At 38.5% G+C, this 16,099-nt stretch overlaps 1 protein-coding gene across 4 annotated transcripts in view; it reads right to left on the bottom strand.

The window, feature by feature from the left end:
• The window catches only part of LOC127453828 (phospholipid-transporting ATPase ID-like), a 67,258-nt gene extending 54,736 nt beyond the window's left edge, over nucleotides 1-12,522 (bottom strand). Inside the window, exons 1-3 of one of the 4 annotated variants that reach the window (XM_051720532.1) lie at nucleotides 12,361-12,522; nucleotides 9,744-9,811; nucleotides 7,416-7,605 (exon numbers count right to left, since the gene is read on the bottom strand). In XM_051720532.1, the coding sequence (XP_051576492.1) occupies nucleotides 7,416-7,521 (106 nt within the window). In that variant the 5' untranslated portion in view covers nucleotides 7,522-7,605; nucleotides 9,744-9,811; nucleotides 12,361-12,522. Of the gene's footprint in view, nucleotides 1-7,415; nucleotides 8,188-8,224; nucleotides 8,699-9,743; nucleotides 9,812-12,360 lie in introns of those variants that run through there. The other 3 variants (XM_051720536.1, XM_051720533.1, XM_051720535.1) reach the window with 3 other exon arrangements.
• Nucleotides 12,523-16,099: the final 3,577 nt, after the last annotated feature.

Genomic DNA, 16,099 nt, shown 5'->3' with positions numbered 1-16,099 from the left:
ATGTTAACATGATTGTAGTGTGTAAAATCTCTGTTCTACATGATTAAAATGTAATAAAATGGCTTACAGGGTTTGTCACTATTGTGTCTTTACACCGAAAAGGTTAGTAGGCGATTTTATCACACTCAAATTATGTTAACACTTATAATGTTTACGTCTTGTGGCCATACTTTTGAAACTGTGTGTATTTTAACTGGCCTCATTCACTTCCATTATAAGTGCCTTAATGTAATCATATTTTTGGCTTCTTTTTATATATATATATATATAAACGAGGAATGAGTTCTAAACATTTTGTGGTAATCAACGATATGCCACAAATGCTGTAGATGGAGCTGTATTGAACCCGGAAATTTTCTTTAATAAAAAAGATCATTTCTGACACTATCCAACTTATGTGTAAACAGAAGGGTATAGTGCAGATACTTAAGGTGAAAGGAATTAAAGTTGAAGTTAATACCATCATTACCCACTTATGATATAAAAGAACATGATACATTTCTGCCAAAAGAAGTCTTTAAATCAGGCCTCAACAACAGTACTTATTTAATTGAAGTGTCCTAGTACTGTACTACTGATGTGCTTGTTGTCTCCACCATTTTAAACCATTTGTCTCAGTTAATGCCGAAAAGAGACAAGACACAGGCTCAAATTAGCCGCTGCTTAGGAGATGAGCTAATTGCTACAGTGCATCAAACTTTTTTTCACACAGCAAAGCATTGAGGTGAGCCAATGAATGAAGTGACTAATGTCTTCATGTATAATGGTTTGCGTTTGCCTTTGGCCAAAGAGTTGTTTATATTCTCCTAATTTAATTTTTTAAGGAAGAGTAGGAGCAGTAAACATATAGATGGATATTTTATTGATCCTGTGTGTGAAAAAAAAAAAAAGAAAGTTTACAGCAGAAGGTGGGTCATGTCATTTTAGATTCTGGCAGTGGACATGTTTTTGATGGACTGATCTGACTTTACCAGTTCCAATCAAAGATTGTTTCTGAATTTTAGTATGACTAAACTTTTGCATCGAGACAGATGATACATCTTTTCAGCACTACTAAATCTGACAATTGTCAGGGTCATGCTGTTAATAAAAAAAAAAAAAGTTAATAAAAAAAAACTGTCCTTCACATTGCCCTTTTCTTCATGGTATCTCAAGCTCTCTGCACCATTTGCTTTCACTCTTGAAGTCTGCTCTCATTTACCCATCCCTTTTTCTCTCTCTTGTGCCCAGTTGCCTGACTATTGCATGTTTTGCCACTTTAGAGCTGTGTGTAAAAGTATAGAGAGGAGTATCTCTGAGTAAATGAGGTATATTGGTTATATGAGGATAGCCTTCTGAGTCTCCTGACACCCACAGACTTCAACCCAGAACATTCCACTCTAGATAAAAATATCTAGGTGCATTCAGTATAAACAGAGGATAAAACATGTTGCATAATGACTATGTTAGCTAAATGTGTGTGTGCCTTTCAAAAGCAGAATATGAATAGCACAATTCCTGAGATCCAAGGTACTGAGAACATGTTCCTTTGCATAAAAGCAAAACCAGAGAATCTAACACTCAAACTTAATGGAGATGACACAAAAATGTATATTCCTAATATGAATAAAGACAAACAAAAATATCTTAAAATAATAAAAAAAAAAAGATACATAAAACTAAGCTTCTGAATCTAAAATGTGTGTATTAAAGTACACTGGTGGCCAAAAGTCTGGAATAATGTACAGATTTTGCTCTTATGGGAAGAAATTAGTACTTTTATTCACCAAAGTGGCATTCAGCTGATCACAATATATAGTCAGGACATTAATAACATAAAAAATTACTATTACAATTTGAAAAAAATGTTCAGAACTTCTTAAACTACTTCAAAGATTTCTCATCAAAAAAATCCTCCGCGTGCAGCAATTGTCAGTTTGTCCAGATACTCGGGTGACATTTCACCTCACGCTTCCATAGATGTGGCTGTCTTGTCAGGCACTTCTCACGCATCTTACAGTCTAGCTGATCCCACAAAAGCTCAATGGGGTTAAGATCCATAACACTCTTTTCCAATTATCTGTTGTCCAGTGTCTGTTTTTCTGTTTCAAAAGTGGCTTTTTCTTTGCACCCCTGAGTCTTCTCTTTATGGTTGTACACGAAACTGGTGTTGAGCGGGTAGAATTCAGTGAAGCTGTCAGCTGAGGACATGTGAGGTGTCTATTTCTCAAACTAGAGACTCTGATGTACTTGTCCTCTTGTTTAGTTGTACATCTGGCCTTCCACATCTCTTTCTGTCCTTGTTAGAGCCAGTTGTCCTTTGTCTTTGAAGACTGTAGTGTACATCTTTGTGTGAAATCTTCAGTTTTTTGGCAATTTCAAGCATTGTATAGCCTTCATTCCTCAAAACAATGATTGAGTGACGAGTTTCTAGAGAAAGTTTCGTTTCTTTTTTTGCCATTTTTGACCTAATATTGACCTTAAGACATGCCAGTCTATTGCATACTGTGTCAACTCAAAAACAAACTCAAAGACCATGTTAAGCTACATTTAACGAACCAAACTGCTTTCAACTGCGTTTGATATAATGGCAAGTGATTTTCTAGTACCAAATTAGCAATTTAGCATGAATACTCAAGGATAAGGTGTTGGAGTGATGGCTGCTGGAAATGGGGCCTGTCTAAAATTTGATCAAAAATTACTTTTTTCAAATAGCAATGGTGCTGTTTTTTACATCAGTAATGTCTTGACTATACATTGTGATCAGCTGAATGCCACTTTGTTGAATGAAAGTACCAATTTCCTTCCGAAACAGCAAAATCTGTACATTATTCCAAACTACAGTGTATGTACTGCTATCAGTATTTATTTTTGACAACAAATATAGTACACTGTAAACCCTAATGTTTTCATTACTGAAAAATCAAGTTGTCTTAATAAAACATTACATTAAATGTCAGGTTTTGGGATCATAACTCAAATATCTACTGTATGTTCCTTGAGATTATTTTTCTTAAAAATCCATTAACTTAATATTTTAAGTTAATAACTCAAAATATTGATTACAAAACTGAGGCTATGGTGAATACCCAAAATGCCTTATTTATTTATGTTTCCTTGGTCAAAGGGAACATATGGGGGAATTTAAATAGTTGTTATTAAGAACTCAGAGGTTTAGCTCTTTTGTAGTATTATTTATGTTGTTTTTTTTTTTTGTTTTTTTTTTGGCATATATTTTTCAACATTATGGTGATTTGTGTCCCCTTTAGACAGGTTGGACCGTTACTATCTCAGTTCTCTTTGTGCATGTACAACTAAGGTACACGTGTCTTTGCATTTCTGTGGAGAAATAAGTTTATTTAATGATTGACCTAGAATCAGTTATAATCTTTTTTATTTTAAGCTGTTTCATTGTATGAACTAAATTTTAATTAAAATAATTAAGTAGAATCAACAACACTTAAATAGCAAGTCTGAGTTAAGTCTACTTGCATCTAGTTACCTTAATTTAAATATTTAAGTTCATTCTATATGATCACCAAGTTAAGTGAACCTAACTACACACACTTTGGAGACACATTACTCAATTCAACTGAAGGTATGAGTTTTCAATTGAGTAATGTCAACTTATTAGGGTTTTCAGTGTACTGCAAAATAAATATGATTTTTTGAAATATTTCTCATATTAGCCTCAAACTAAATTGAAGACATTAAAGTGTTGTTCAGTTGACATAATATTTTACATAAAAGCAACACAGAGTCACTTACACCTATCACTGCAATGACTAGTCATTTTGATGGCATGGATGATCCACAGCGATGACAATGAGTAATCACTAATCTCCCTCAAATCATTCTATTCTAACTGATTCTAATCGGGAAAAAAATTATGATTATGGCAACTATAAAGGCACTACAGACCAGGGGTTCCGTTAGCTGGTAAATACCATTTTTGACGGTTAAAACGTCTGACAATTCAAATATGGTTGGACACAATGTCTGGTAAAAATATTAACACGAAGCATCAGCTGCTACTTTAGTTGATGCCACAAATGCACAGTGTGATACCATCCCAGTGATTACAGCGCTTCGCTGCCACGGAGGCTTAAACTTTCCTGAAGCTTGCAGAGTTCTAATCCGCGACTACAACGCGTTTTATACCGCACACTGGCAAAAGCAGCCTACGTTATTCCCGTCTCACATGCCCACTTTATTTGGAACTTGACAATAATCAAAGTTAAAAAAAAGAAAAAACATTCAACTTGGTTTTAAATCATTACCATAATGCTAAATTTCACATTATGCCACATATAGTCTGATATGTTGTTGGCCTTATTATTATTAAAAACTTTCAAGATCTTCCCAAAGCAATGGAACAAAGAAAATAATAGGCTACAAACATATACACAGGCCTATAAAAAACAAAAATAAACACTTCTTGCAGAAAATAACCAAAATTATGTACACACTTTTAGAAAATAAATATAAAATAATTAAAAACCCTTCTTGCAAAAACATAAATGACTGAAATAACGCGGAGCGCATCTTTTGCCTTTATAATATTCTTTTGCGTGCTTCATTTTGAAGAGGTAAAATAGATTGAACCCACATCAGATGTCACACCTGTTTTAATAGCAAGCTCCTCTTCATTTTCTTGGCTTGTTTGGGAGTCGTCCCTTTCTGTGGAGATTTTTTCTCTTCAGAGTTTACCCTGGGTCAAAAGTGAATAAGTAGCACGAGTGATCCTGCTCTGGCTTTCCTGTAAATTTCGGGAAGCCTTCTAGACTCGCCTGCACTTAGTGCTCCTGAGAAAGCTCATGCAACACTCACATGAAACACAGCTGCATTTGTCAGATAGAACCATATTATTCATATCGCACAGCCCTAGACATGACCTAACGATTTTTGTTATTTTAATATTGCTTTGTAAACGAAAGGACATGTGGCAAATTTAGTTTTGTTTTTTTTGCTTTGCCCACTTTTGCTCCCTGGTGAATGTTTTTATTATTTTTTATTAGACACTTATTCCATACCAGCCGTTTTTTTGTTTGTTTTTTTTTAAATAGAAAAGCAGCTATATAGAACAAACATTTGCCGTTTTGTGTCATTATTATATCACATTATTATGCATAGTTCAAAGCATTATGGCACAAAATAAACACCAAAATGAAATGACCGGATTTTTTCCAATTTGACGTTATCATTCCTGGACATGTTGTCCGGCACCAAAATTTCTTGGCGGAAACTCAGACATATGATAGTTATGCAGGTTAACAATATATCTTTATAAATACTAAGTGGTCACTGCTGTTTCAGATTAGACTGCTGGGAGACATTCACATAAAAGAACAACAAGAAATCAATATCTGAAAAAGGATACCCAAGGTGATTATTGGAAAGGTCCATTCAAAGATATTTCTTGACATAACTGTGGCTTGTTCCACTGGCTATTTCTTGGCCTTCCATGTCAATGGAAGCGATTACAATGATGTAAGCGATTTTAGCCGTTCAGAAATTTCCACAAGCTGAGCCGATTATCCACGCCCCCTCTTTCCAAAACCCTGCACACCAAAGATACCAAATCAGCTTTATTGAGACTGATATCAACCAGAAACGGTTGTCAGAAAACAACAGCAGAAAAACAGGGCCCTCAACTGACAACTGTTATGAGCAACATGGCAATAAAATGGTTTTAAGATTCAATAATTCGCTGCAACAACAACACTATTGAGAACACGAAAAATTACTGACAGGCAGAAAGCGTCAGAGACCGCGGCCTGTGGACACATTTTTGTTTGCTGCTAAGAGTCTAGTTCTGTCACAGAGACAGGTGAGATATCTCATGGCATTTATTTCATTAATATCTTTCAGGGAGTAGTACATTTTTTTGCATACCTTTCCATGAAAAAAATCGCTTACAGCACCTTTAAGGTCAGTTCATTTATAACTCAATAAGGAAACACAATTACTAATCACTTTTGAAATGTTTGAGGGCTAATAACAGTACAGCTAAGACAGCAAGGGTACTGTGTGGGCCTCCACTATACTTAAAACAAAACTGCTGATGTTTTCTTGTTTACCTGTACACAAAGCACCCCTTCTGATGAGTCATACTGGACACTTTTAGATGGCACTAACTGTCCGATGACTGTTAGCATTCGTGATGTTGTCGACACTGTCCTTAACATATTGTTATAAGGAATGTGAGACATAAATAAACCAGTCAGACGGATGAAGAATCATATTCAGATTTAAAATCTTCCACAGATTATTCCAAGTGTAAATGGTAACATATACAGTACAAGCAGACCAAAGAGTGTTAGAAATCCTCCAGACCTTTAAATGAGCAAATAACGTCTAACTCAATCTGCAGTGGTGACAAATTTAAATAACAAAAAGCACTGTCTTGAAATATGTGGTTCTGCAGAGTGGTTGGCTGTCCAGCTCAACTACTCACCAAACCAAATCAAAACAAAAGCTAAACACATTTAATCATTCACTCACTAAATTTCACTAACATTGGTAACAATAACATTCCTAGTGCTAACTTCCTTGAATATAAACTCAAACCAATGTGGGATGCAATGCAACATAACAATATACACAGTGCAAAATGTTGCAGTATATGCACATCACATTACTGACATTTGACAGTGAGCCAGTTTTATCTAATCTTATGCTGATCAGCAGTTCACTTGGTGATAACAGATCTTCATGTTGTAAAACAAACATATACAGTAACAGGCATGGGAAGAAAACTGCATATGAGAAAATGGTCTGAAAAATTAAATCTAGCTATATCCTCCAGACTTTAGAGACAACTAATGTGCAAATACCCTTTCTCTCCATGTAAAGTTAATAGTTATGCAATCATTGCTACAAGATCAATAACAAGACTTTCTTACCGTACAGAATGATATATAATTGAAGTAAATGGTACGCAGGACAAATGACTGAAGATGTAATGTGCAGTGTGAAGGACTAGTTATTACTGAGTGTTGAATGGGGTAAACATGATGTAGGTTTTCATCTCGTCATCACACACAAGGTGATAGAAAAATGGGAAATACAAGCACACACTCACTTACACAGAGGGACAGAAGTTATCATTTGACATTGGGGTGATGTTGGGAAACATGAAGGTGAAATAGTGAATGAATAAACACACCAATGAAAGAGCACAATGTCTTTATTTACAGGAAGGTGTGTTCAAGGAGGATGAAAACAGTGCTGCAACAATTATAAAAAAAATATATATATATATTTTTTTTAAATATTTAATAGTGTTCAAATGACCTATATTCCACTAGGAATGAATACACGTTATATACTTTACAATAATACAAATAATCAGCTAGTCCTGCATTCACCATGGCAAGACGAAGATACACATTTTAGAAAATGGCAAATTTATTGACAACAAATTGTATATGTACCTGCTCCTTTTCTTATTATTGTAGAGCTGGATAATCCCTCTTTCTTCCTTTTCAGAGGGAGAATGATTGGAAACCACTTCTCCGGGATGTCTTTCGGGATAGTCATGTTGTCCCACCGCTGTTTCGTTTACATTACTCTGCGTACACAGCCATCGGCACGCGCGGAGCGACGGAGTCACTTGCGCAGCAGCTTCAGACCAGAGCCAAATGACATAAAGTGAGAGGAAGAGATACAATTACTGACGCGAGCGTTAAATTAGAGTGTATTCACTACGAAACCTCCCACATTTAATTTGCCGCATAGCCGTTGAGGTCATTTGGGGTGAGCAAGACCAGTCTAATATCACTGCCACAGAACTGTTTAAACACTACTAATCTGAACTAGTGATAAATATGACTGTGATCCCACAACCAGTCAGGGCATCAATCAACATAAGTAACTTTCTACATTTCAGATCCTCGCTTGACAACTGCGTTTTCTCTCAACCTTGCGTAAGGGGCCGTTCACATCAAACTCGTTTTTGCATCCGTCGTATGCGCTAAACGGACGTTTCTAAACGGTGCGCATAGTCTCGTGCTGGAGTGCCGCGGTTTTTAGACACCGTGTCACTTTAAAAAAAAACGCGTCTCGAGACACCTGCGTTCTGTCATATTCGTTGCGCTGCGTCTTTTTTTTTTTTTAGCGCAAGAACGCGTTCGGTCTGAACGGCCCCTAATGCGTGTTTCTGAGTTAAATGTTAAATTAAATTAATACGGCCTCTAAACTACTTTGACCAACATTAATTGACTGATATTAATTAACTGAATACCTCTAAAATCGCCTCGATTTTTGAGAGGACTGACGACGACATTATATCAAACACTCACTGGACTCTCTTTTAAAAACACTGAACAACGCCACTGAAACCACGATGTTGTTTTTACATTACATAATCAGAAAGACTTTCTATTGGCCAAGGATGTGCCCAATAGGATCCCACTGATGAGGTTGCCGGGGCAACTTGACACTGCAGAGCTGTGAAAGATGCATGAGCCACCAACCACCATGCTGGCTCCATTGGCAATGAAACATCCATAGACTAATAAGATTCAGAGCCTAAATGGCTCCAGATGGATAGGCAGTTTCATACCTTTTATCACAGGATGGGTTAGGAGGGGTAAGAAGGGGTGGCACACTGAAAGAGATCTGGACTAGTCAGGTGCCTGTACACGTGCAATGTTTGTATGTATCTCAAGGCGTGTGGACAGGATGGGCAGTCTCGTGTCAAGGAAACCTCCTTACTGCTGAACACTATGCTCCAGCATATACAAACTCACGTGCATGTGCAGCAGGGCCGTTCTGACCATTTTGGCGCCCTATGGGCTCCCTATTTGTCTATGCTAAAAAAACGACCCTGGTGTGCAGCAGTATTTGTTTAAATAACTTTTGATGTGTTGCTGCACCACAGTGAAAACACACACACATGCACACACACACACACACACACACACGATCCAAGCTTTGGATCGATATAACACCCATGGCCACTCATTTACAAACAGAACAATTTTATTACCTCTTTGTGGATGCTAATATCTGTATGAGGTAGCCTATTAATTGCTAACCATACTCTCTTGTTCAAATCATATTGCACCACATAACACAATATAACAAAATTAAATCAGACAGTAGAGGTCAGAGAGGTCATGAAAAAGTCTCTCAAACTAAAAGGAACTTAATTGGTCATGTCCACGTAAACCAATTTTGGACTGATTAAAGTACAATGAATGACACATGGAATAAATGTTTCAAGAGAACAATACATTATGAATTTTCATTTATTTAAGCATGAAAAGGATATATCATATCTTACATTAGTTCTGGGCAATAAAGAGGCTAACCTTCATATCAATCATTGCACAAGTTAGGAAAATGAGTCATGGCCGCTTTTCCACCATCGGGCCGAACGGTTCTGAGCACTGTGAGGAACGGTTCCAGTTGCATTTTCACTTGAGCACTGTTCTGCACGGCGCGATTACAAACCATTCTCAGCACGGATTTCTCGACATGGTTAGCTATTGTATCTAGGTACATTCAAGCACCATAGTGGAAAAAGAAACCACAACCGTGCCAACTGGCATGTAATGGCACGGTTTCGAAATGAGAACCGTTCGGCCCTATGGTGGAAAAATGGATATAGATGAGGTTTGAGGGCCCTTTGAAATTAGAATTGAGCAAATATTTGCTGATGCACACATGAAGGCTAAAGTTTTTTTTTATAAATTTAGAGCACAAAATGGCAATTAAATGAAAAGGTGTATGCTCAGGGAGAGTAACCAATTGTTTACCTGGAGGAGGTCTTTTTCTGAACATTTCCACACCTCTGAATTTCTGCTGCTCCGTCCCATGGGAAAATCTACACCAACATGCAAACACACACACACACACACACACAACAAGAGAAAGAGAGTGAGAGAGCAAGAGAGACATTGTCAACGGGATCTCAAGGGTAAACCAGGGGACATACCAACAGTTTACGCTCACTCAGGAAATTCAGTGACATTTAATCCTTTGCAACGACAGTGTACAGGTCACTCAGCCAAAACTAAGCCACTGGTAATGAACCCGCTGCCGTAATCTCAATGCCTGAATGTTGTGAAACATAGAACAAATTGTGTTTATCTTTATTTTTTCTTTAATTAGACCTGTCAGTTTTGTAACTCCAGAAATATACTAATGTAAAGGCGCCTTATCGTTTGGTAAGCATTTGAAATAACATGTTTGAGGTGGTTAAATATACCTATTATTTATAGGGCAAGCTGGAAGCAGTAATGTGATTATTAAGACTACAGTAAATTCATAGAAGTCATAGAAATAGTCTGCTTAGGTCTGCTCCAGCATAGCTCACATTGATGTTTATCGTCTGATTAACAATAATTCACTCTTTGAAGACGCCACACACTGTCTGCTTTCTGTCTCACAGGGAATATAGAGGCAGACAGCAGAGCAGGGGCCTTATGTTTAAAGACTTGCATAGGTTTTACACTATTATATGGCATATGCCTAAATCAGGAAAAATGCATAGGCACAAAAGTTGTCAGATTTATAAAACCGTATGTATGGCAGAACCTGCGCAAACTTCCTAAATCACATAATTTATGTGATACCTGATACTTTATATCAATTAATCAATCAATATTTATTTATATAGCACATTTAAAAACAACCAAGGTTGACCAAAGTGCTGTACAGTCAAAAGTATACAAACCAAACAAGCAAACATTAAGATGCACTCACAGGGAACAGAGAAGATTCAAGGAAGGTTAAAAGCCAAAGAAAATAGATGAGTTTTAAGTTGAGTTTTAAAAACCGAAATAGAAGTGGCAGTTCTAACATGAGTCAGGAGACTGTTCCAGAGCTTGGGACCGGCGACTGCAAATGCACGGTCTCTCTGTTTTAAAGTCTGGATCTAGGGATAGTAAGCAGGTCAAGAACACTAGATCTAAGAGATCTAGATGGTCTGTGAGGGTGCAACAACTCAGAAAGATATTGTGGGGCCAGATTGTTTAGGGATTTGAACACAAATAATAACATTTTAACATACACGTGTGTCAGCCATAATTAGGGTCTATTTTACCATGCATCTGACTGGACCACACTAGCAGGTCAAAACCAGTGACTCACAACACAGACACACACATGCATAAACACGCAAGCACACACGCACACACTACTCATGGACAGACCCAGTAAACAGACTGCTTTGACACTAAATAATTCAAATCTGGAAGCCATTTCGAATATAAACACAAGACAGATAAATTTAGGCTACATGTTCAATCTGACAACAGACTGCAGTGGTGTAAAACAGGTCATTTGACTCAGCATCTCTAATTAGCAACATGCACTGTAACAGTGAGTACGCACACAAACATATTCTCTCACATATGCTACATGCATGTAAAATGCACTCAAAGTCTGTTACACAAGGCAAACCAGTCTAAATGTGGCTCTGAGGAAAGAAAGGGCATGCTATTTATTTGTGGTCAGCTTTTGAGTTTTATGATCTATGTGTTTAAATAAGTGTGACCACTGAACATTTGAACTCTGAATGAAAAAAAAAAAACCTGTCTAGAGAATCTGAAGGTGACAGATAACCTCAGATCAACAGAAAAGGGCGGAGGTCCTTTAACATCCTTTACCCATGTATTGTTTCTCCAGTCATATCTTAAATCTACATTATTTTTCAATGATATTTCTTTTACATCATTTCATCATCCATCTGTTTATGCTTATTGTCTTTAAAGGTCAAACAGGAAACCAACATCAAACCAAGACCACAATATTGACTACAGGAAATTAAGATTAACTGTTCTCCCTTCCTATATATATATTTTCTTCTATTGGGTCATGCCCCTCCTGTTGATATGCCCTTTTTCTCTCTAGGGAATTATTACATTGCTGGTTCTCTAAGCACATTTCTTGGCTGTCAGTCAGAATTTTACTCTAAAAGGAATTTTAAGAACAAGCTTAAATCCATGCTTCAATTAAGTTTACAAGTGACTTGCAAATACCTAAACCCAATTCTGAACCCAAATCCAGCACCAAAAAAATGCAGTTCATGGGTATTACAAGGCTGGATTTCTAATGAACATTCTTCATACATTCTTATAATCGTGTACACAAAATATTCTTAATCTGCATAATCATTATTACGTCTTAACATTTACATTAACATTAAAGAATATTTTCAGGTGAAGATAAACGGACAGCAACATTAAAACATTAGTCAACTTTATTTTAATTTTCAGTTGAAGCAGTATGTTACACTAAGTTTAGACAGTCTTTAAAAGGTGGAAACCATAGAGTGACGTGACATTTATAACGACAGATCACAGCGGCACTGATAGCATGTAGAACCTTATTGAACTGATGATAAAGCGGATAAACAGGGACCACGGTTACCTTTATCAACTCCTCCTGTATGCAACGAAGACTTCCGACATTTCTCTGTTATCTATAAGAACTTCTTCCCTGCCTTCAGGTATCCCTTCGGGTTTAAGGCAACAACATCATGTTGGATGCATGCGTTCCTTCACGATCAAAAACATCCTTGAAAGGTGAAAGTGTATCGGACTCAGTAGGCCAGCAGCTGCTCATTGTGAGATGAGGGAGGCGGGGGTGGAGGGGCGGTATTTCCATCTGCATCTACTTTTTTCGACATTCAGCCTTGACACTGTTCCGAGTAATGTTTTACATTTACTGAAAGGCGGAAAAAAAGTTTGATCCAAACATCATGTTCACGTTGAACAATGCTTATTTTATAAAAAAAAAAAAAAAAAAAAAAAAAAAAATGTTCCAAATAGCTGACAACTGCACACTGTGTTACTTGGTGTGGTTTGAAAGAACGATGACCATGTCATTTGAATACAGCAGATTGGTGATGTGTAGAAGATTGGTGTAATATTCTGTAACTTTGCTCACTATGAAGCATTGAAGCAGTAACCAACTACCGCCATGTGCTCATTGTTTTGGTTTGTCGTGTGCGCCCTCTTCTGATCATAGTATCGATTGTTCATTTAGTTCGCGAGCCCGTTGTTCAAAGGTGCCTTGATTTTTATAGGCAGGCAGCAGATGACTGCCCTAACCCCGCTCCAGTGCCTAATCCTAACCAAATGAGTAGCATGGCAGGAACAACGCCAGGCACCTTTTTTTTTTTCAGAATCAGAATCAGAATGAGTTTTATTGCCAAGTATGCTTACACATACAAGGAATTTGTCTTGGTGACAGGAGCTTCCAGTGCACAACAATACAAAAACAGCAGCAAGACATAGATAATAATAAAAAATAAAAAATTATTATACACATACGTACAGACACACACATACATACACACATACACATGGGTAGTGCAAAACTAATGCAATCTGTTATGTACAGTGTAAATACAAATCTGTTATGTACAGTGCAAATGTTTTTTTGTTTTTTGTTTTTTTCTCAGAGGAATGAAATGGTAGAAGAGGTTGGATGTGTTGGATAAATATAAGAAAGACTAAACTGTGTATTGCACATAGTTATTGCTCAATGGGGCAATTTAACTGTTCATGAGATGGATAGCCTGAGGGAAAAAACTGTTCCTGTGCCTGACGGTTCTGGTGCTCAGAGCTCTGAAGCGTCGGCCAGAAGGCAACAGTTCAAAAAGGCAGTGGGCAGGATGAGTGGGGTCCAGAGTGATTTTTCCAGCCTTTTTCCTCACTCTGGAAGTGTATAGTTCTTGAAGGGGGGGCAATTTAACTGTTCATGTGATGGGGGGCAACCAATAATCCTCTCAGCAGTCCTAACTGTCCTTTGTAGTCTTCTGATGTTTGATTTCGTAGCTGAACCAAACCAGACAGTTATTGAAGTGCAGAGGACAGACTCAATGACTGCTGAGTAGAACTGTATCAGCAGCGCCTGTGGCAGGTTGAATTTCCTCAGCTGGCGAAGGAAGTACAACCTCTGCTAGGCCTTTTTCACAATGGAGTCAATGTGGGTCTCCCACTTCAGGTCCTGTGTGATGGTAGTGCCCAGGAACCTGAATGACTCCACTGCTGCCACAGTGCTGTTTAGAATGGTGAGGGGGGTCAGTGTTGGGGTGTTCCTCCTAAAGTCCACAATCATCTCCACCGTTTTGAGTGTGTTCAGCTCAAGGTTGTTTTGACTGCACCAGACATCCAGCTGTTTAACCTCCCTTCTGTATGCAGACTCATCATCATCTCGGATGAGGCCGATGACAGTGGTGTCATCTGCAAACTTCAGGAGCTTGACAGAGGGGTCCTTGGCGATGCAGTCATTGGTGTAGAGGGAGAAGAGTAGTGGGGAGAGCACACATCCCTGGGGGGCACCAGTGCTGATTGTACAGGTGTTGGAAGTGAGTTTCCCCTGTCTCACAAGCTGCTGCCTGTCCGTCAGGAAGCTGGTAATCCACTGACAGATAGACATGGGAACAGAGAGTTGGTGTAATTTATTCTGGAGTATAGCTGGGATGATGGTGTTGAAAGCCAAACTGAAGTCCACAAAAAGGATCCTTGCATATGTCCCTGGTCTGTCCAGATGTTGCAGGATATGATGCAATCCCATGTTGATTGCATCATCCACAGACCTGTTTGCTCGATAAGCAAATTGATGGGGATCTAGAAAGGGTCCAGTGATGTTCTTCAGGTGGGCCAACACCAGTCTCTCAAATGATTTCATGACCACAGATGTCAGGGTAGTCATTAAGTCCTGTGATTTTTGGTTTCTTTGGGATGGGGATGATAGTGGAATGTTTGAAGTAGCATGGGACTTCACACTGCTCCAGTGATCTATTGAAGATCTGTGTGAAGATGGGGGCCAGCTGGTTAGCACAGGATCTAAGACATGCAGGTGAAACACCATCTGGGCCCTGTGCTTTCCTTATCCTTTGTTGTCGAAAGACACGGCTCACATCATATTCACAGATCTTAAGTGCAGGTTGAGTAGCAGGAGGGGGGAGGAGGGGGGTTGCAGGAGGTGTTGGTTTTTGTGTGAAGTGAAGGTCAGAATGGGTGTGGGGTGTGAGATTGGGCCTTTCAAATCTACAGTAGAACACATTCAGGTCATCAGCCAGTTGTTGGTCCACCACAGGGTTGGGGGGGCAGGAGTCCTGTAATTCATAAGTTGTTTCATGACACTCCACACTGATGCAGGGTCATTAGCTGAAAACTTGTTTTTCAACTTCTCAGAGTATCATCTTTTAGCCACTCTGATTCCCTTATTCAGTGTGTTCCTGGCCTGATTGTACAAGACTTTATCCCCAACTCTGTAAGCATCCTCTTTGGCCTGACGAAGCTGCCTGAATTCCGCTGTAAACCATGGTTTGTCGTTGTTAAATGTTAAATAAGTCCTAGTAGGAATGCACATATCTTCACAAAAACTGATATATGATGTAACAGTATCTGTGAGCTCGTCCAGATTGGTGTCTGCAGCCTCAAAAACACTCCAATCAGTGCAGTCAAAGCAGGCTTGTAGTTCCAGCTCTGCTTCGTTGGTCCATCGCTATACAGTCCTTAATACAGGCTTAGCAGATTTTAATTTCTGTCTGTAGGTTGGAAGAAGATGCACCAGACAGTGATCAGATAGTCCCAAAGCTGCTCTAGGAACAGAGCGATATGCGTCCTTTATTGTTGTATTGCAGTGATCCAGTATATTTCTGTCTCTGGTGGGGCATGTGATGTGCTGTTTGTATTTGGGCAGTTCACGTGTGAGATTTGCTTTGTTAAAATCCCCAATAATAATAATAACTGAGTCTGGGTATTGTTGTTCCATGTCTGTGATTTGATCAGCCAGCTGTTGCAGCGCTGTGTTCAAACACACGTTTGGCGCGATATACACACTCACCAGAATAAACGAGGAAAACTCACACAGCGAGTAGAAAGGCTTACAGTTAATAAAGAGCGCTTCCAAATTAGGACAGCACATCTTCTTTAACGTTGTTACATCTGTATACCAACTTTCATATATGTAAAAGCATGTTCCACCGCCTCTCGTTTTCCCCGTTATCTCCGCGATGCGATCCGCTCTGAACAGCTGAAAGCCTGGCAGATGTAATGCGTTGTCTGGAATGGCTTCACTCAGCCAGGTTTCTGTGAAGCTCAAGGCAGCAGAGTTTGAAAAGTCCATGTTTGTGCGGGTGAGGAGATGTAGT

The sequence above is a fragment of the Myxocyprinus asiaticus genome, chromosome 16 (assembly GCF_019703515.2).
Source record: "Myxocyprinus asiaticus isolate MX2 ecotype Aquarium Trade chromosome 16, UBuf_Myxa_2, whole genome shotgun sequence".
In the NCBI taxonomy this organism is placed as follows: domain Eukaryota; kingdom Metazoa; phylum Chordata; class Actinopteri; order Cypriniformes; family Catostomidae; genus Myxocyprinus; species Myxocyprinus asiaticus.
This window is presented reverse-complemented; position numbering and strand designations above follow the sequence as displayed.